The sequence below is a fragment of the Lepidochelys kempii genome, chromosome 22 (assembly GCF_965140265.1).
Source record: "Lepidochelys kempii isolate rLepKem1 chromosome 22, rLepKem1.hap2, whole genome shotgun sequence".
In the NCBI taxonomy this organism is placed as follows: domain Eukaryota; kingdom Metazoa; phylum Chordata; order Testudines; family Cheloniidae; genus Lepidochelys; species Lepidochelys kempii.
This window is the reverse complement of record NC_133277.1, coordinates 1,376,522-1,398,025: the sequence shown is the minus strand read 5'-3', so window position 1 is coordinate 1,398,025 and position 21,504 is coordinate 1,376,522. Positions and strand designations below refer to the sequence as shown.

The window sequence follows — 21,504 nt, the reverse complement described above, 5'->3', positions numbered from 1 at the left end:
TCGCTGGAACATATCGAGAGAGACCATGCCAGGCTGGGGCGGAAGCTTAAGGAATTCTGCCTGTTCCTAGAGAAGGGCAACAAAGGTGTGACAAGATTATGATGCTCAACAGATGGCTCAGGCAGTGGTGCTATAAGGATGGCTTTGGGATGTATTGCCACTGGGAAGCATTCATGGGCAGAGGACTGTTCTCCCGGGGTGGACTTCACTTCAGTAAGGCGGGAAATAGACTTCTAGGATGGCACAACTGATCAAGAGACCTTTAAACTAGGAATCTGGGGGAGATGGTTGGGAGATGTCCAGGTAATATCCACGCTGGATTTTAACATTGAGAGGGAAGAAAACAAAGTAAGAAAGGATACAGTCGTGGGTGGGAGAATGGACATAAGGAGGAAGGGTAGTGTACAAACCAGTCTCATAGGTGATGCTGGCGGTAGAATGTCCGGGCCTAATCGGGTAAAGAATGTGAGCGAGGCCAAACAGCAAAAATGAAGATGTTTGTACACCAATGCGAGGAGCCTGGGTAACAAAATGGAGGAACTAGAGCTACTGCTGCAGGAAGTGAAACCAGATATTACAGAGATAACAGAATAATAATCGGGCTCAGATGTTCCTAGATGCGATAGCTGATGGATTCCTTCGCCAAGTAGTTGCTGAATGGACCAGAGGGGATGCCATTTTAGATTTGGTTTTGGTGAGTAGTGAGGACCTCATAGAAGAAATGGTTGTAGGGGACAACCTTGGTTCGAGCAATCATGAGCTAATTCAGTTCAAACTAAATGGAAGGATAAAGAAAAATAGCTGTGTGACTAGGGTTTTTTATTTCAAAAGGGCTAACTTTAAAAAATTAAGGAAATTAGTTAGGGAAGTGGATTGGACTGAAGAACTTGTGGATCTAAAGGCGGAGGAGGCCTGGAATTACTTCAAGTCAAAGCTGCAGAAGCTATGGGAAGCCTGCATCCCAACAAAAGGGAAAAAATTCATAGGCAGGAGTTGTAGACCAAGCATCTCAGAAAGAAAGCAGAAAAAAGAAAAATCAGAAAGCCAACAGGGAGGGGAAGATGGGACGGATCTGATTATTGACGTCAGAATATGTAGGGATAAAGGGAGAAAGGCCAAAAGCCATGTAGAGTTGGACCTTGCAAAGGGAATTAAAACCAATAGTAAAAGGTTCTATAGCCATATAAATAAGAAGAAAACAAAGAAAGAAGAAGTGGGACCGCTAAACACTGAGGATGGAGTGGAGGTTAACGATAATCTAGGCATGGCCCAATATCTAAACAAATGTTATGCCTCAGTCTTTAATGAGGCTAATGAGGAGCTTAGGGATAATGGTAGGATGACAAATGGGAAGGAGGATATGGAGGTAAATATTACCACATCCGAGGTAGAAGCCAAACTTGAACACTTAATGGGACTAAATCGGGGGGCCCAGATAATCTTCATTCAAGAATTTAAAGGAACTGACGCATGAAATTGCAAGCCCATTAGCAAAAATTTTTAGTGAATCTGTAAACTCAGGGGTGGTACCATATGACTGGAGAATTGCTAACATAGTTCCTAGTTTTAAGAAAGGAAAAAAAGTGATCCAGGTAGCTACATGCCTGTTAGTTTGACATTTGTAGTATGCAAGCTCTTGGAAAAAAATTTGAAGGAGAAAGTAGTTAAGGCTATTGAGGTCAATGGTAAACGGGACAGAATACAACATGGTTTTACAAAAGGTAGATTGCAGTGGATCTAATTTACCTCAGTTTCAGTAAGGCATTTGATACGGTTCCACATGGGAAATTATTAGCTAAATTGGAAAAGATGGGGATCAATATGAAAATTGAAAGTTGGATAAGGAACTGGTTAAAGGGGAGACTACAACGGGTCACACTGAAAGGTGAACTGTCAGGCTGGAAGGAGGTTACTAGTGGAGTTCCTCAGGGATCGGGTTTGGGACCAATCTTATTTAATCTTTTTATTACTGACCTTGGCACAAAAAGTGGGAATGTGCTAATAAAGTTTGTGGATGACACAAAGCTGGGAGGTATTGCCAATACAGAGAAGGACCGGGATATCATACAGGAAGATCTGGATGACCTTGTAAACTGGAGTAATAGTAATAGGATTAAATTTAATAGTGAAAAGTGCAAGGTCATTCATTTAGGGATTAATAACAAGAATTTTTGTTATAAACTGAGGATGCATCACTTGGAAGTAACAGAGGAGGAGAAGGACCTCGAAGTATTGGTTGATCACAGGATGACTATGAGCCGCCAATGTGATATGGCCGTGAAAAAAGCGAATGCGGTCTTGGGATGCATCAGGCCAGGTATTTCCAGAAGAGATAAGGAGGTGTTAGTACCATTATACAAGGCACTGGTGAGACCTCAGCTTGAATACTGTGTGCAGTTCTGGTCTCCCATGTTTAAGAAGGATGAATTCAAACTGGAACAGGTACAGAGAAGGGCTACTAGGATGTTCCGAGGAATGGAAAACCTGTCTTATGAAAGGAGACTCAAAGAGCTTGGCTTGTTTAGCCTAACCAAAAGAAGGCTGAGGGGAGATATGATTGCTCTCTAGAAATATATCAGAGGGATAAATACCACAGAGGGAGAAGAATTATTTAAGCTCAGTACCAATGTGGACACAAGAAGAAATGGATATAAACTGGCCATCAGGAAGTTTAGACTTGAAATTAGATGAAGGTTTTTAAGCATCAGAGGAACAGTCTTCCAAGGGAAGCAGTGCGGGCAAAAGACATACCTAGCTTCTAGACTAAGCTTGATAAGTTTATGGAAGGGATGATATGATGGGATAGCCTAATTTTGTCAATTAATTGATCTTCAACTATTAGCTGTAGATATGCCCAATGGCCTGTGATGGGATGCCAGATGGGGTGGGATCTGAGTTACTACAGAGAATTCTTTCCTTGGTGTCTGGCTGGCGAGTCTTGCCTACATGCTCAGGGTTTAGCTGATCACCATATTTGGGGTTGGGAAGGAATTTTTCTCCAGGGCAGATTGGCAGAGGCCCTGGGGCTTTTTCACCTTCCTCTGCAGCGTGGGGCAGGGATCACTTGAGGGAGGATTCTCTGCACCTCGAAGTCTTTAAACCACGAGTTGAGGACTTCAATAACTCAGACATCGGTCAGGGGTTTGTTACAGGAGTGGGTGGGTGAGATTCTGTGGCCTGTGTTATAGGAGATCAGACTAGACAATCATAATGGTCTCTTCTGACCTTAAAGTCTTTGAGTCTATCTGGAACTCAGGCTTTTCGCTAGATCTTAAAAGAAACAATTCTAAAAATTAAGCATCTAAAAGAGCTTTCTTGGGGGTTCAGCTTAAAGGTTACAAGCAAACAAAAGCATCTGTGGTTAGCACAGAGGAGATCCACAAGCCAAAATAAGAAATAAAGCTGATAGCATCTAACTAAACATTCCCTATCCAAATTATTTCTTCTAGGTATGTAAAATACTTTTTCATGCCTGGTTCAAACCTTACACAGCATTTCTGCTTATAGCAATGCTGCGCCGTGTCCCTGCAGCCCAGAGAACAACAGACAAAGGGAAAGTTTCTTTCCCAATTTTAAAAGTTCTACCTTCCCATTGGCTCTTTGGTCAGGTGCCCACTTCCTTTTCTTTTACCTGTGGGCTTGTTAACCCTTTCCAGGTAAAACAAGGAGAGAACAGCTACCAAGAGGGATTTTACAGCTAACTGGCTGGCTGGTTGTCCATCAAAGGGAGCTACCCCACCACTTTATTTATCACAGCACCATGTCCGGTGCTGGCACCAGCAGCCCGAACACAAAGAGTCCCTCTTACACCTAGGAGATCCAGATCCATGGCTGCACCACAAGACGTTTTCGCTCTCCTGGGTCCAGAATCCCCCCCTCCATTTGGGCCTTCAGTCTCTAGGGAACTCATGTCTCCTCCAAGAGACCTGCCCGTGGTTCAGAGCCTTTGGCCCCGCTACATAATGTACACCTCTCCGACGGCACTGATGGTCCACCACTGGAGCCTGAATCAGCCTTTTCTTCCTTGGGGGATTTGGAACCACCGGAAGAACTGGCTCTCACATACCACTCTTCTCCATTTCCCAGGAGACCTGCATGACCCTGGGAGCAGCCATCACCTCATTCTGAGCCATTGGGATCCCATGCCATGGAGACCTTAACGGCCACCCGGCGATCCCTCCTATTGGGCATATTTGGGACTGAGGGAACAGTGCCCCCCTTCAGAGACCATCCTTTCCATCAGGGAGTTGCCACCTGCTTCCTCTCCTAGGGAACCACCGAACTTGCCCCCAGATCCATAAATAATAAAATCATAGAGTTAGAAGGGACCACAAGGGTCAACTAGTCTAATCTCCCTGCAAGATGCAGGATTTGTTTTGTCTAACCCATCCAAGACAGATGGCTATCCAGCCTCCTTTTGAAAACTTCCAGCAAAGGAGCTTCCACAACCTCCCTAGGCAGTCTGTTCCATTGTCCTTATGTTCTTACAGGTAGGAAGTTTTTCCTGAGATTTAGTCTAAATCTGCTCTGCTCTAGTTTGAACCCATTGCCTCTTGTCCTGCCTTCTGTGGCAAGAGGGAACAACTTTTCTCCATCTTTTTTTATGGCAGCCTTTCAAGTATTTGAAGACTATCGTGTCCCCCACTTAAAATCTCCCCTTTTCCAAACAGAACATACCTAGTTCCTTCAGCCTTTGCTCATATAGCTTGTGTTACATCCATTTGATCATCTTTGTCACTCACCTCTGCATCCTTTCCAGTTTCTCTACATCCTTTCTATACAGCAGTGACCAAAATTGGACACAGTACTCCAGCTGAGGCCTAACCAGCACTGAGTAGAGTGGTACTATCACCTCCCGCGACTAGCATGCTATGCCTCTGTTAATGCAACCTAAGCATTTGCTTTTTTTGTGACAGCATCACATTGTTAACTCATGTTGACGTTGTGATCCACCACAACTCCCATATCTTTCTCAGCAGTGCTGCTGCCAAGCCGGTTATCTTTCATTCTGTATTTGTGCATTTGGTTTTTCTTCCCTACATTTGAATTTCATTTTGTTGTTTATAGCCCAGTTCTCCAATTTATCAAGACTCCTTTGAATTTTAGCTCTATCCTCCAAAGTGTTGGCAACCTCTCCCTTCCAGTTTTGTGTCTGTAAACACATCTGTTCGATCATCTGCAAACTTGATCAGTATTCCTACATCCAGGTTGTTAATAAAGGTGTTAAACAACACCCAACCCAGAACAGATCCCTGTGGAACCCCACTTGAGACCTCCCTCCAATCTGACATTCCATTAATAGTTACTCTTCGTTTGTGGTTAACGAATTATGTATCCACATAATGGTAGTTCTGCCAAGCCCACATTTCTCCAGTTTAATTATCAGAATGTCATGTGGGACTGTGTCAAAAGCATTGCTGAAGGTATATGATGTCCACCGCATTCCCCCATCCACCAAACCAGTTACCCTGTCAAAGAAGGAAATCAAGCTGGTTTGCCATGATTTGTTCTCAGTAATTCCATGCTATTGGCTAGTGATCACCCCTTCACCATCCAGGTATTCGCAAATTGAACGTTTTACACATTGGTGTAGTAGCTTCTCATATATCAAAGCCAGGCTGACTAGTTCCCTGGCTCTTCTTTTTTTTTTTTTCTATTTTTAAAGATGGGCACTATGTTAGCCCTTCCCAGTCTTCCAGGACCTCTGCTGTCATTCATGAGTTTTCAAATATTATTGCCAGTGAGTATGAGATTTCTTCAGCTAATTCCTTCACTACCCTTGGTTGAACAACAACAACACAGCACTTGCCATGTTTGTACAAAGAAGCAAAGAGCCACGCTCTGACTGTTAGATCTCTCTGCAGCATTTGAGGTGACTCACCTTAGAGACCTGGTGAGGGTGGGCAGAAGCACAATCAGCTGGTCAGATCCTTCCACTTCAACTGATCCCAGAAGGAAGTTACTGGCAGCTGCATCTCTGCCTCTGTAACCCACACTGAAAAGGTCTAAAAATCCTTCCTGACCCCTGCAGGTGACAAGTTGAAGTGCTGAAGTTTGATTGTAGTCACTGTATTAGTGCAAAAAGAAAAGGATGACTTGTGGCACCATAGAGACTAACAAATTTATTAGAGCATAAGCTTTCGTGAGCTACAGCTCACTTCATCGGATGCATCCTGTAGCTCACGAAAGCTTATGCTCTAATAAATTGGTTAGTCTCTAAGGTGCCACAAGTCCTCCTTTTCTTTTTACAGATACAGACAAACACGGCTGCTACCCTGAAACCTGTATTAGTGCAGAGATGCAAGCGTTATGAGCATACTGAGGGCACTGAAGGCCAGAAAGGACCACCACAACCATCCAACCTGATTCCCACTACAGGCTGTAGAACTTGTCTTGGGAGCAGGATTACAGCATATATTTTAGAAAGATATCTAATCTCATTTTAAAGATTCCATTGCCTCCCCAGTAAGCTGTTCCAATATTTAACTATCCTCACTGCTAGTAAATTGAATCTTATTGCAAGGTTGAATTTGTACAACTTCAACTTTCAGCCATTGGATCTTGTTCTACCTTTGACAGCAAGACTGAAAAGCTCCCACTGTCAAATCTCTTTTCCATATGTAAGTTCGTATACACAAGGATCAGTTCACCTCTTGACCTCCTCTTAGATAAGCTAAACAGGTCAAGTTCCTTAAAAAGCCTCACATTGCAAGATTTCTTTTCCAGTCCTGGGATCATTTGTTGGCCGCTCCTTAGAACTCTCTCTAGTATTTCCATATCCTTCTTGAAGCATGAGCACCAGAACTGGACACGGTATTTTAGTACAGTAGAACCTCAGAGTTACGAGCCCCTCGGGAATGGAGGTTGTTTGTAACTCTGTAATGTTTGTAACTCTGAACAGACTGTTACGGTTGTTCTTTTAAAAGTTTACAACTGAACATTGACTTAATACAGCTTTGAAACTTTACTGTGCAGAACAAAAATGCTGCTTCTAAAAGAAACAAGCACAGAAACAGTTTCCTTACCCTGTCAAATCTATTCTTAAACTTTCCCTTTATTAATTTAGTAGTTTACATTTAATACAGTACTGAACTGTATTTGCCTTTTTTTGGGTCTCTGTTATTGCCTAATTGTGTCCTTCTGGTTCCAAACAAGGTGCGTGGTCAGTTTGTAACTCTGAGGTTCTACTATAGTGGACTTACCAATGCAGAAGTAAGATCGCTGCCCTGCTTCAACTTGATATTCCCATTTTTATACATCCAAGGATCACATGCATCCTTTTTGACCTTTAATCTTGGAAGACTGGGGAAACTCCAAAAGATTGGAGGACTGCCAATTTAGCTCCAATATTTAACATTGCACTGGGAGTGCATGCTGAGAGATTATCTATGATGACCTGATTCCAAATATACTAAAGTCCTTATCTGAGTCACTGTTTTCCAACACAGAGTCTCCATCCAGTACATATAGCCAGCATTCTTGGTTCCCAGATGTGTTACTTTGCATTTGGCTATATTAAAACACATTTTGTTGGATTATGAATATTTAACCAAGATATTCAGATCACTCTGTAACAGAACCTGTCCTCCTCATTATGTACTAACCCACCAGTCTTTGTGTCATCTATAAATTTACCAACAAATATTTTATATCTGTTTCATTTGCAAAGAGAGATGCTGAGCGCAGGTTAAGTTGAACAAGTAGAACTTTATTAAACTCTGTGCACTGCTCTGTTATGTGTCTGAGTAGTTTTCACCCTAACTCCCTGAGCTCTGTGTTCCATTGGTGACCTGTCAATGACATCCCTTCCAGAGGACATGGTTCCTCTGACTCCAGCTCCGTTGATCAAGATACAATATCATCATCTAGATCATTGATCAAAATATTAAATAGCATTGGACCACAAACTGATTCTTGGGGAACCAGCTACTGAGAGCTCTGCTCATTGGTATATTCCCATTCACAACCACATTCTGAGATCTGCAAGTTAACCAGTTTTTAATCTATTTTGTGCCCTGTTAGTTCCATATAATGCAATGTTTTAGATCAAAATATCATGTGGTTCTAAGTCAAATGCCTTAGAGAAGTCCAAGTACACTCTATGAACACTGTTGGCTTTATCAACCAGACCTCTAATACTTGGCAAGATTTACCTTCCAGAAACTGTGTCAATTGGCAGTAATTGTAGTTTTAACTTGTAATTCTATGTTGGTAAAGTCCCAGATTAACCATTCTGTTATTTTACTCAGGATCAATTTAAGGCTAACTGGTATATTGTTCCCTGGGTCATCTCTTTTACCCTTTTATAATATTGGAGCTACATTGGCAGTGCTCCAGTCTTTTGGAATTTCCCCAGTTTATAGTTTAGAAAATCCTCAGCTAGTTCTTTTAAGACTCCTGGGTGTAAGTTATCTGGGCCTTTTGATTTCAGAATGTTTAATTTTAGCAGATGCTGCCTCACATACTGCTTCATTACAGACGATAAATCTTTTGCTCCATCCACATCATATGGGATAGATATACCCCCACCCCTTTTGTTCCAAATACAGAAAAGGAGTATCTATTTAACATTTCTGCCTTGTATGCATCATTATTCACAATTTTGCCATCTGTATCTAGCAATGAACCTATACCTGACAGAGCTCTTTTGTTTGTAATAGGTTTTAAAAATGTCTTACTATCTTTAATCCTATTAGCCACTGATAGTACATTGATTCCTGTACGTTGCTTTATCAGTCATCTACATTTTTTAATCTACTTATAGTCATTACCATTTACTTTCCTTTTCCCCCCATTCATTATATATTGATTATTTTTATGCTTTATCACTGCTTCGTCATCTTCTTTTAACCAGGATGGCTTCTTGTCCAGCATAACTTTTTTTGGGTTTTTTTAGCCATCCATTAAGATGTCCTTGCACAATCCCCAGTTTTTGTTAACACTTCCCACCTTAAATTTGTGTTCCAGTAAGTTATGCTGACAACTGGTTTAAGCTTTGGAAGAATGGTGCTATATTCTGTTTGCACAAAGTAAATGTAACCAGATCATAGTCACCGATACATAGGGCAATCCCTAATGTTTAGATCAGTGATTAACTCTTCCTTGTCCAGTATATTGAGATCCAGTATTGACTTACTCCATGTTGAGTGCAGGACTTTGTGTTAAGAAATGGTAATCTATTATTTTAAGAAACTCTTCAAGGAAGTTTTGTTACTGGCTCCATGAGATATCCAGCAATTGCCCCCCAGATTGAAGTCACCCATGATAATACAGGTTTTATTCCAACACATTATGGACAGATGTCTACAGAGCAGTTCATCCTGTCCTAGTGATAGTTGGTTGTCTGTAACAAATGTCCACTGGTATCCCATGTTTAGTTTTATTAGTTTGAACTTTAATCCATAAATGTTTGAGGTCCTGTGATTCTGAATTGTCTGTGCCTCTGTAACAGGTAACAGTGTCTTTGATGTAGTGTGACCACCTCCCTTTTCCCCATTCTGTCCTTATGGAACAAGTTCTAACCTAGGGGCTCAGGTAGCAGGTTTGTGAGAGCGAGATAACAGAACTGGGGTCATTTGAAGGAATTTCACCTTGGACTCCACTAACTATGGGCTGAGCAGCATTTACTTACCTGATAACCTCAGTGGGCTCCTCACATGAATAAAGGTTCAGGATTAGGCCTTATCTGAGTAATTCTGAAAAAAAAACCCCACAACTGATTAGAACTTCACAAAATGCATGGGGCGTCCCTTTCATTTCATTCTGCTTTTCTGCACCAGAAAAGGGGCACCTCAGTCCTATTGATGACTGAGCAGTACAAGGTGAACGTATAGCTTCTTTATTCACGTAGCAGCAAGAGCTGCTTCGCTTTTTCTGAAATCCTTTCGACAGCCCACTGCTTAAGCAAACCCCAGCCTGAGTAGTTGTGCCAGGAATGGAAGGTAGACGTCAAAGCTTTACAGTATGACGAGCATGTGAGAGACTAGACTGCCCAGACCCAAGAGTGAGTCTGTATCGCAGCAGGCAGCAAGCATATACTGGAACTGTCTCAGCCAATCAGAGAACAAGTCCACTGTGCAGTTACCGATTATTACAGTGCAATTTTTTCCCAAGTCACACTGGGAGGTGTGGGGACTGGGGTGGGGGGAGGGGAGAAGAATATTAGAATCCAGTGTCTGACCTTTATTTTTTGTAACCCGTAACTAACTAATAACTGGGTTCTTATCCGTCACATTTTCCATATAGTTAAAACTCACTGCCAGCTCCCTTCAAATATACACCTGAAGAAATTATGTTGTAAAGATGAGTTAATGATTTCCTCCGCGATCTTTCCCATTATAGTCTCAATGTTCCCTTTCTCAAAATGGCCACCATTTCCCATAACTGACAATGGGACTAAATCAACATGACAGGATGTAAGCTGTATGGTCACTCTGGTGGCCATCGTCCCTTCCCTAGAAAGAGGCGTGTGATTTATGGCTCTCAACATGCACAGCGTTTACTATCATGTGGACATCCATCCTCCCCACAGATATTTCCTGAGATTCATGGTGGGGCATAGTCACTTTCAGTACAGGGTTCTCACATTTGGACTCAGCACCACTCCTCGCAAAGTTTTCTCCATTGTGGCAGTCCACCTTATATTCCCTTACCTCGATGATTGGTTGCTGGCAGCATGATCAAGAAGGGCTGCTCGAACCTCAACCTCCATGTTACTCACAACCCTCTGCTCTCTGGGGTGAGTGTAAATGTTAAAAATTCACATTGGACCCCACACAATCCTGGAGTTTATTGGGGCACACATCGACATGGTCTCGGCTCCTGTGTACTTGCTAGAGATTCCAGACCATACAGGACCTGGTTTCCAAGATGGTGTCCAGTCCTTCTGTCCCAGTCAGGCAATGCCTTTCTCTTCTTGGCCACCTGGCGGCCTGCGCTTCAGTAACTGTCTGCAGCTATCTGTGGTTTCACTGCCTGCAGCTATGGCTCCACAGGGTCTATTCCCCTGCCATCATACTATGGACCTTCTTCTCCCTGTTCCCCAAGAGATCCTCTCCCCACCTCCAGTGGTGGATGGACCCAACGTGGGTATACAGTGGGATATTGTTCCTCCCTTCTTCCCCTTCAGCGCTGCTGTTCTCCATTCCATGATTTCATCATTATCCTCACTCCCTCCTCCTAGCAAGCATCAATTACGGTCACAGTTCATGATATGCCCCTTAAGACATATGTAAGGCGGCCACGTAGAGTTCGTTATATACGTTCTCTTCCCATTACGCCTTCGTGTGGGATGCTGCTATGGATGCCTCCTTCAGCATGCCTGTTCTCCGTCCGATCATCATCCTCGCACCCTCCTCCTAACTAAGGTACTGCTTGTTAATCATCTTCAGTGGAATAGGGACCATCACTCAAAGAAGAGGAGGTTACTTACATGTAAGTGGAGCTTCTTCAGGATGTGTGGTCAAACCTTCCCTCCTTCTCCTCTGCTGCGGATCTTAGGTTTAAGGTGGAGAAGGAAGTGAGCAGCCATTAGTCTGCCCTGCCCTTTATTGCCTTGGACGAAACCATGAGGCAAGGCCAGGGCAAGTGTGCGGATCAACTGACAATACTACTTTCAAAAACTCTGGCTCTGGACCCATGGCACATGCGTATAACCCTCTGTGGAATACAATAGGAACATAGAATCATAGAATATCAGGGTTGGAAGGGACCTCAGCAGGTCATCTAGTCCAACCCCCTTCTCAAAGCAGGACCAATCCCCAACTAAATCATCCCAGCCAGGGCTTTGTCAAGCCTGACCTTAAAAACTTCTAAGGAAGGAGATTCCACCACTTCCCTAGGTAACGCATTCCAGTTTTTCCTAATATCCAACCTAAACCTCCCCCACTGCAACTTGAGACCATTACTCCTCATTCTGTCATCTGGTACCACTGAGAACAGTCTAGATCCATCCTCTTTGGAACCCCCTTTCAGGTTATTGAAAGCAGCTATCAAATCCCCCCTCATTCTTCTCTTCTGCAGACTAAACAATCCCAGTTCCCTCAGCCTCTCCTCATAAGTCATGTGTTTCAGTCCCCTAATCATTTTTGTTGCCCTCCGGTGGATGTTTTCCAATTTTTCCACATCCTTCTTGTAGTGTGGGGCCCAAAACTGGACAGAGTACTCCAGATGAGGCCTCACCAATGTTGAGTAGAGGGGAACTATCACGTCCCTCGATCTGCTGGCAATGCCCCTACTTATATATCCCAAAATGCCTTTAGCCTTCTTGGCAACAAGGGCACACTGTTGACTCATATCCAGCTTCTCGTCCACTGTAACCCCTAGGTCCTTTTCCGCAGAACTGCTGCCTAGCCATTCGGTCCCTAGTCTGTAGCGGTGCATAGGATTCTTCCGTCCTAAGTACAGGACTCTGCACTTGTCCTTGTTAAACCTCATCAGATTTCTTTTTGCCCAATCCTCTAATTTGTCTAGGGCCTTCTGTATCCTATCCCTACCCTCCAGCATATCTACCTTTCCTCCCAGTTTAGTGTCATCTGTAAAGAGGCTGAGGGTGCAATCCACACCATCCTCCAGATCATTTATGAAGATATTGAACAAAACCGGCCCCAGGACCGACCCTTGGGGCACTCCACTTGATACCGGCTGCCAACAAGACATGGAGCCATTGATCACTACCTGTTGGGCCCGACAATCTAGCCAACTTTCTATCCACCTTATAGTCCATTCATCCAGCCCATACTTCTTTAACTTGCTGGCAAGAATACTGTGGGAGACCGTGTCAAAAGCTTTGCTAAACTCAAGGAACAACACGTCCACTGCTTTCCCCTCATCCACAGAGCCAGTTATCTTGTCATAGAAGGCAATTAGATTAGTCAGGCCCAGCATGACTTGCCCTTGGTGAATCCATGCTGACTGTTCCTGATCACTTTCCTCTCCTCTAAGCACTTCAGAATTGATTCCTTGAGGACCTGCTCCATGATTTTTCCAGGGACTGAGGTGAGGCTGACTGGCCTGTAGTTCCCAGGATCCTTCTTCTTCCCTTTTTTAAAGATGGGCACTACATTAGCCTTTTTCCAGTCGTCCAGGACTTCCCCCAATCGCCATGAGTTTTCAAAGATAATGGCCAATGGCTGTGCAATCACATCCGCCAACTCCTTTAGCACTCTCGGATGAAGTGCGTCGGCCCCATGGACCTGTGCTCGTCCAGCTTTTCTAAATAGTCCTGAACCACTTCTTTCTCCACAGAGGGCTAGTCACCTCGTCCTCATGCTGTGCTGCCCAGTGCAGTAGTCTGGGAGCTGACCTTGTTCGTGAAGACAGAGGCATAAAAAGCATTGAGTACATTAGCTTTTTCCACATCCTCTGTCACTAGGTTGCCTCCCTCATTCAGTAAGGGGCCCACACTTTCCTTGACTTTCTTCTTGTTGCTAACATACCTGAAGAAACCCTTCTTGTTACTCTTAACATCTCTTGCTAGCTGCAACTCCAGCTGTGATTTGGCCTTCCTGATTTCACTCCTGCATCCCCGAGCAATATTTTTATACTCTTCCCTGATCATTTGTCCAATCTTCCACTTCTTGTAAGCTTCTTTTTTGTGTTTAAGATCAACAAGGATTTCACTGTGAAGCCAAGCTGGTCACCTGCCATATTTACTATTCTTTCTACACATGGGGATGGTTTGTCCCTGTAACCTCAATAAGGCTTCTTTAAAATACAGCCAGCTCACCTTGACTCCTTTCCCCCTCATGTTATTCTCCCAGGGGATCCTGCCCATCAGTTCCCTGAGGCATTCAAAGTTTAACTTGGGGGCATGCTTGACTGCTCTTCTCCTTCTACCTGTTTAGCTTAACAAAGAGAAGGTTAAGGGACAACTTGATTTCTAAAATTTGTTGTAGACAAAAGGTAATCATTCAACCAAAGACTCCTCATCTGGTAAATTTCATAGCTCCAGTCATCAATGAATCAGTGGTAGTTAAAGGTATGTGAGCAGATAAGGTTATCTAGAGGCAGAGTCTGAAGCTATTGCCCTAGGCAGGTTTCCTGCGCATTGAAGATGAACGACATTTTGTTAGGAAGCATGATAAATGAGGACATGGATGTTCTGTGTCATCAGCTGAGTGACTTTTTATCTGCCCAGGATTGTGTCATGGAGTTCTATGAACTAACCTTTGGGACATCTGTTGCTGTCTGTGTATTTCTTATTCTCCTTCAACTCCTCTGCTACATAGCTGAGCTTGGAAGCACTTTCTACAGGTAGAGTGCCCAGCTAACTTGAGGGCTATTGCATTTGGTACCTGACAACTGGCATCATGACTGAAGGAAGAAAAAGAGCATCTCATTTAATGCTGCCCTACACCTTGCTGTCCCTGTCCATAACGGTGCTATAGCCATTTTTCTGCATTTACACATTAGACCGTGTGACCATGCAGGTGCTGTGTGAATCTGATTGCTTTTTTGGGACCCTATTGTTTTCCCAGATCACTGTGGCCTATAGTACCAGGCCATATCCTTATCTTGGGTCTCTGAGGGACAATCATCTCCGTCCTATGAATCAGGGCATGTATGGCACTGCTCCACCCTCTCACAGTCAGAGGGACTCTGGCATAGGGACCAAGGTGCTTGAGGAGAAAAGGCATTTCTTTTGTTTAGCTCCCTCTATTTAAATGACTGAAAGTGGAATCCAGGTGTGGCATGTGAAAGCAGCCACCCCCCAAGGAGACCCTCGGCTGTTGTCCTTTCCACCCTCTGCCATTTGTGTGGCAGAGAGACCTCAGCAACCAATACACATGTCAACCGGAGGAGATGGAAATATTTGATGCTTGGATCTCCTGGAGGAGGTAGGTGCTAATTCACCTATGGAATGGGGGCGGGCAGTTTAAGTAGTTAATACACGTGTGATTGCATCATTGCTGTCACTGTTTGTCCTTCAGTTCCTCTGCTTTTTTCCTTCTTGCAAGTTACTGTTCCGGAAACTACCTCCAAGCAGCTGATAGGAGAGTATGTACCGGCTCCCTTCTTTTCTTTTCTTTTCTTTTCTTTTCTTTTCTTTTCTTTTCTTTTCTTTTCTTTTCTTTTCTTGCTTTCTCTTATCACAGGAATTGCTGTACAAACCCCACTTGCCTGTTGCTGTTTAATTGTTCTCTCCTGGCTTCCAGTTTTGTACATTTTATATTAAAGTAGAAGTTTCTCATTGGTGTATCCTGTGTAAATGTAGAGACTGTCCAGTTTGACCAATGTAAATGGCAGCCGTCACCTTCAGCCCCCAACTAAAACCCCTCCAACGCATTATTAAGGATCTACAACCTATCCTAAAGGATGACCCAACACTCCCACAAATCTTGGGAGACAGGCCAGTCCTTGCCTACAGACAGCCCCCCAACATGAAGCAAATACTCACCAACAACCACATACCACACAACAGAACCACTAACCCAGGAACCTATCCTTGCAACAAAGCCCGTTGCCAACTGTGCCCACATATCTATTCAGGGGACACCATCACAGGGCCTAATAACATCAGCCACACTATCAGAGGCTCGTTCACCTGCACATCCACCAATGTGATATATGCCATCATGAGCCGTGCCAGCAATGCCCCTCTGCCATGTACGTTGGTCAAACTGGACAGTCTCTACGTAAAAGAATAAATGGACACAAATCAGATGTCAAGAATTATAACATTCATAAACGAGTCGGAGAACACTTCAGTCTCTCTGGTCATGCAATCACAGACATGAAGGTCGCTATCTTAAAACAAAAAAACTTCAAATCCAGACTCCAGCGAGAAACTGCTGAATTGGAATTCATTTGCAAATTGGATACTATTAAATTAGGCTTAAATAGAGACTGGGAGTGGCTAAGTCATTATGCAAGGTAGCCTATTTCCCCTTGTTTTTTCCTACCCCCCCCCCCCAGACGTTCTGGTTAAACTTGGATTTAAACTTGGAGAGTGGTCAGTTTGGATGAGCTGTTGCCAACAGGAGAGTGAGTTTGTGTGTGTGTGTGTGTGTCCGGGAAAAAAGGCGGGGGGGGGGTGAGAAAGCCTGGATTTGTGCTGGACATGGCCCACCTTGATTACCATGCACATTGTAGGGAGAGTGGTCACTTTGGATGAGCTATTACCAGCAGGAGAGTGAGTTTGTGTGTGTATGGGGGTGGGGGGGTGAGAAAACCTGGATTTGTGCTGGAAATGGCCCAACTTGATTATCATGCAAATTGTAGGGAGAGTGGTCACTTTGGATGAGCTATTACCAGCAGGATAGTGAGTTTGTGTGTGTGTTTTTTGGAGGGGGGTAAGAGAACCTGGATTTGTGCAGGAAATGGCCCAACTTGATTATCATGCACATTGTGTAGAGAGTTGTCACTTTGGATGGGCTATTACCAGCAGGAGAGTGAGTTTGTGTGTGCGGGGTGGAGGGTGAGAAAACCTGGATTTGTGCTGGAAATGACCCAACTTGATGATCACTTTAGATAAGCTATTACCAGCAGGACAGTGGGGTGGGAGGAGGTATTGTTTCATGTTCTCTGTGTGTATATAAAGTCTGCTGCAGTTTCCACGGTATGCATCCGATGAAGTGAGCTGTAGCTCACGAAAGCTCATGCTCAAATAAATTGGTTAGTCTCTAAGGTGCCACAAGTCCTCCTTTTCTTTTTGAGAATACAGACTAACACGGCTGTTACTCTGAAACCAGTGGTAGAGATAAGGCCATAAATATGAGCACAGGTACACTTAGGGTGCTTTTGACTTCTCTGGAGCCTTGCTGGGTACTTGTCCTCTCATCTATTCCCTGTGGTATGCTTATCTCAGTGGGACCCTCCATTTTAGTACCCACCATTTCTTCCTCCTCACAACTTTCCCTCTTGTTACTTTGTAGTGTGCAGAAATCTGCGACTGTTGTCTGTGGGGACCCTTCCTCCTTGGTTGCTATGAGACATAGCTGTTTTTTGCTCATGACTAGAACTGGGGGAAAAATGTTGGCAAATAAACTGTTTGCCAAAAAATGCAGTTCCAGATCAACCAAAACTGTTCACAAAGTCAGGTTGAATTAGGTGAATAGTTTCAGACAAAAAAAACTTGGGATAAAAAATTCTGAAAATGTCTAAATGTTTAGTTGGACCCAAAACAAAAACATTTTCAGATTTTTCATTTTGGCCACCAAACCGAAAAAGCAATTATTCATCCAGCTTGATTCATGATCTAATGGGGACAGGTGTGGCACATAATCATCCCCTGCCTTATGCTGATTCATGTTGTCTCCCAGCTCCTAGAGCTGAGTTCTGTTCAGGTGGCAGGGGGGAGAGGGGGGAGTGCAGAGAAGAGTGCTCCCACCCCAGCAAAAATGCATGTTTCCATGCCAGGAACTCCAGTCTCTTTCCACCCAGCCAAAGCCCCTAAACCCAGCAAGGTCAAGATTTTCAAGCAGAATCTGAGTTCTTTCCTCCTTTGGCTTCGTTGCCAGTGATAAATATTCTGTCGTTGGGACTATGGCTGATGTGGGAAAGAATCCTACTCTCTCTGTCTGAGCAATGTTAGCTCTGAAGGAGTGAAACTCAGTACCTTCTTCTCTGGTTACTGCGCTCAGCAGATCAGACTCTGAAAAATGCCATGTCATTTCAGAGTGGAATCACACCTCAAGCAAGGAACTCTGCAAATATTCAACTACTCAAAGTTGTTAGTAATTAGTATTTTTTGTTACACAAGACTTATTATTTTATGGTTTGTTGGCTCATCCTCAGGGCAGCATTTTAAGGCCCAATCCTGCAGCCCTTGTTCCTGTAAATAAATACTGAAGGATCAGGCCCTTAATGTAGCCTACAGGGGTCTAACATTCTGATTAGTTAACATTTGTGGGCCAACTGGAGAACACTTAGCCTGCACCTGCTTTGAAGTTTTGCAAATAAAGAACTAAAACCCCCAACAATTACACTGAACTGAGTTTTGTGGGACCCCTGGGAAATGAATTCAGAGGAATGGTAAGTAAAATTGGACGTAAGCAGTGGCCATTTCCAAGGGAATGAGGTTCTTTCACAATTGTAAAGCCTAGTTCTGATTAATTGCACTTGGGTAAGGGCTACCTGTGGAACCAAGAGGTATCAGCTGAAGAGCAACATAAACCAAACCCCAAACCTTGGGCAGAGTTTTGGAGATTGTGGATCCGATGGATTCTGACTGGGGAGGAAGTGGAGCAGCCGTCCTGTTCTTTGCGCTGCGGCTCTGGGAAGCAACACTCCAGAACTCTCACTCTCAGAAGAAATGCCCTGCTGCAGAGGTGTTTTATTAGCTACTTTTATTATCCACGTAGGCCTCTGCCGTATTCTTCATGTTGCTCATTCTTCAAGGAGACCCAGGGCTCTGATGTTCATAGGGTTTGGCCACAGCAAAACACATTTGTATCTCCCAAGCATCATCAGCAGTGGGGGACGTGTGACGGCACCCTTGTTTATACAGGGAAAATGAAGGAAGTGGCTGTAATGAGTTTGCAACTGAGTGACAGAAATTAAATTTTCTTCTCACTCATGTGTAATCTGGAGCTGCTCCAGATTCCTTGGCAGATACAGCGCCTTTTGTGGGGGGGGGGGCGGCATTTCTGCCTCTCACTCCTCTGTTTGTGTCTCTCCACTTCACACTACACTTCTGCATGGGATTTGCCAGGCAATCCCTGTGTCTGGAACAAGCGAGGGCAAACAAACTTTCTGCTGGGGTTTGTTTGTGTTCTCTGGGGGATTTCTTAACACCACTAATTCCGTGCAAATTGTCCACCACCGCTGATGGCAAAAAGGAGATGAAAAGGCCAGCAACATTAGCCATCATTAGAATAAGAATCATGTATTCCTCCCAGCTGAGATGCATATAATTAGAAATTAGAAAAAGGTCAGATCTTGCCATTATCAACTCAATCAGCTGCTGAGTGCCACACAGTCAATTAATTCAGCATCTGTATTTTTTACAACCCTGCGCACGTATTCCATTGGACTGTAACTCTTTTTCTGGACAGATATACTACGCAGTGAAGCAGGAACATAAAATGAGAGACCCTAAGCAAATGAGCTGAGATAATTGAGAGATTTATTTTTTATATATATGTGTGTCAGGTCTTTTTGCCTTTGCCCTTGAATATTGACTTTCATAAATGTGATTGTTGGATGGATGCACTGGTCTGAGGGATCTCTGCCCCTCTTTGAAGCTAACTTTTCTCGGGTCCATTTACTGAATAGCTCTGAAGAACTTAATTTCCCAGTTTGTGTGCTGGTCAGGTTGGTTTGTTGTTGTTGTTGTTATTTTTGACCTTGTGTGTTATTTCCATTTCTGCAAGAGAAAAGAAGTAGGATGTGGAGCATGGGGGTGCAAGGGTTCAATAACATATTGACGTGAACCAGTATTACTGGGGCTGCAGCAGGAGCTGAAAGGCAAAGGGCTTTCAAACTCTTCCTCTCAAAATTCCCTGGAGTAGATGGGGACTAAAAGGAGTTTGTCCCCTGTTTGCCCTGGCTAACCATACTTCTGATGAATCTCTTCTTGCTGTATTTATAAATTGTGCCTCATTGGCACCCGTTATTCTGTCTCCCTGATGGCTTTGTGACTCAGCTGAGAAAGCCTTCACAGTGCATTAGGACAGAGAAATGTGGCTATCTCCTGAGGTCCTCACCTTCCTCCTACCCCTTTTTAATGCCACTTTTATAAATCTCTGAGCTAGTAATGAGCAAGGCCTCATTATAGCATCAGAGTTCCAAAGGCCCTCCTCCTACTATTGCCACTGCAGGCTCATCAGGGCAATTGATGGCAAGGCCATTGAAATGTGTGTAGCCATTCAATCCAGGAGCAGTCTGTGCCTAACAGTTTGTAAAGATGAACACTACAACCTGAAAGTTAAAAAAATCCTTTGACAGGTGAAGACTTTTTGTTATATAAAACTGGCTTTATCACCACACAGTGAGTAGCTGGAATTTTATATGTTATGCAAGATTTCAAACTGAAGCTGTAAAACTTAAAGTTTCAGTTCCGTGAGAGGAATGTTTTATGTGTACATTTTTTAACATTTATGGGGTACATTTTAATGAGACCCAAGCTTTGCTCTAGGGAAAGCTTACAGCCACGTTGCTGCTCTGAATCTTGTTAGAGAGAGTGGCCAATAGAGAATAATCAAACACATTTTTACAGCCAACGCTTAGTCTCCAAAATTTCTTTGGGCATTTCTTTTAGTTGGGATGGTAATTACAGTGAGTTTCTGCATCTCCAAATAGTGAAGATGATGACAAAATGGGGATGAGCGGTAAAAACGCAAGCTGGCTCGCTCTGAGCGGGATGGTTCATTGGTTAATACTGACTAGCAAAATAGTCTTCAACCAGTAGTGACCACTTATTTGGGAAGCCTAGTGTTTAGCAGAGAAACAAAAACATCACTGATGAATTACTAACTTTCAGTTGGTGAAAGTGGTCTGGATATTTGTTTATTTTCTCAGTTCAATATTTTGTTTCCTTTTTTTACCTGTCTTGACATAAGAGCTGCAGGGACTTTGGTAAATATACTGAACAACTGATGGTTTTTGCCATGGCTTCCACCTTGTCCTTAGCTAAATTCCAAGTGCAACCTCTAGCAGCAGTACTTGGAGGTGAATCAGATTGGTGAATTCCATGGCAACGAAAATATTTATTTTCTTTTACCACTAGTGACAAAAATGCCCTGTTTGAAAAGACTGCTTTTCTGCATTAGCACCAACAGATTTGAACTGCAGTCCTAAAAAGGATTATGTGGCAAATGGTACACTAGGTTATTTAATCAGATTGTCATCCTTAGCAGTTCCTAGGTAATCTTGCAGATTCTCATCCTTAGCAGTTCCTTAGGTTGCCCAATGATTCTACTAGTTACTAGAAAGCCAGTGGATATGCACTGACCGCCTCTCTTTGTTTATCCCTCTCAGATGGTGAAAGCAATTCAGGTCCTGAGAATTCATCTGCTGGAGTTGGAGAAGGTGAATGAATTGTGCAAGGACTTTTGTAACCGTTATATCACCTGCCTCAAAACAAAGATGCACAGCGATAACCTACTCAGGAATGATCTTGGGGGGCCCTACTCCCCAAACCAGCCCTCCATAAACCTACACCCACAGGTAATGGCTGAAAATGTCCACCACACATGCTTTCCTAGACTCTCCCCTTGGTCCTTATTGTTCTACAAACAGTGTCACTCCATTATATAGAGTTCCTCCTCATTTTGATCCAGTTGCCAGAAGGTGTGTCTTCCTAATGGGCTGTGTGAGCCTGGCAGAGGAATCCTGGAGATTTAAGACACTTTGGTTCTGATTTTCAGAGGCACTCAATATCTGCAGCTCCCATTGGCTTCCCATTGTACTTGCTCAACAGCTCTGCAAATCGGTCAGAAAGTGTTTCCAGGTGGGCTCTAAAAATGGAATCACCTGAAAACTAGGGGCACTGTTGAAAATGTAAGTCTTAATTTGTGTGTGAGTGTATGTGAATATATGTGTTAGAAAGCAAATGACCCGTGT

At 43.5% G+C, this 21,504-nt stretch overlaps 1 protein-coding gene across 15 annotated transcripts in view; it reads left to right on the top strand.

Annotated features, from left to right (window-relative positions):
- The window catches only part of PKNOX2 (PBX/knotted 1 homeobox 2), a 691,764-nt gene that overhangs the window by 514,297 nt on the left and 155,963 nt on the right, over positions 1–21,504 (top strand). For all 15 annotated transcript variants that reach the window (XM_073320703.1, XM_073320715.1, XM_073320717.1 and 12 more), the window contains one exon: positions 20,920–21,108. In XM_073320703.1, coding sequence (XP_073176804.1) covers positions 20,920–21,108 — 189 coding nt within the window. The remainder of the gene's footprint in view (positions 1–20,919; positions 21,109–21,504) is intronic.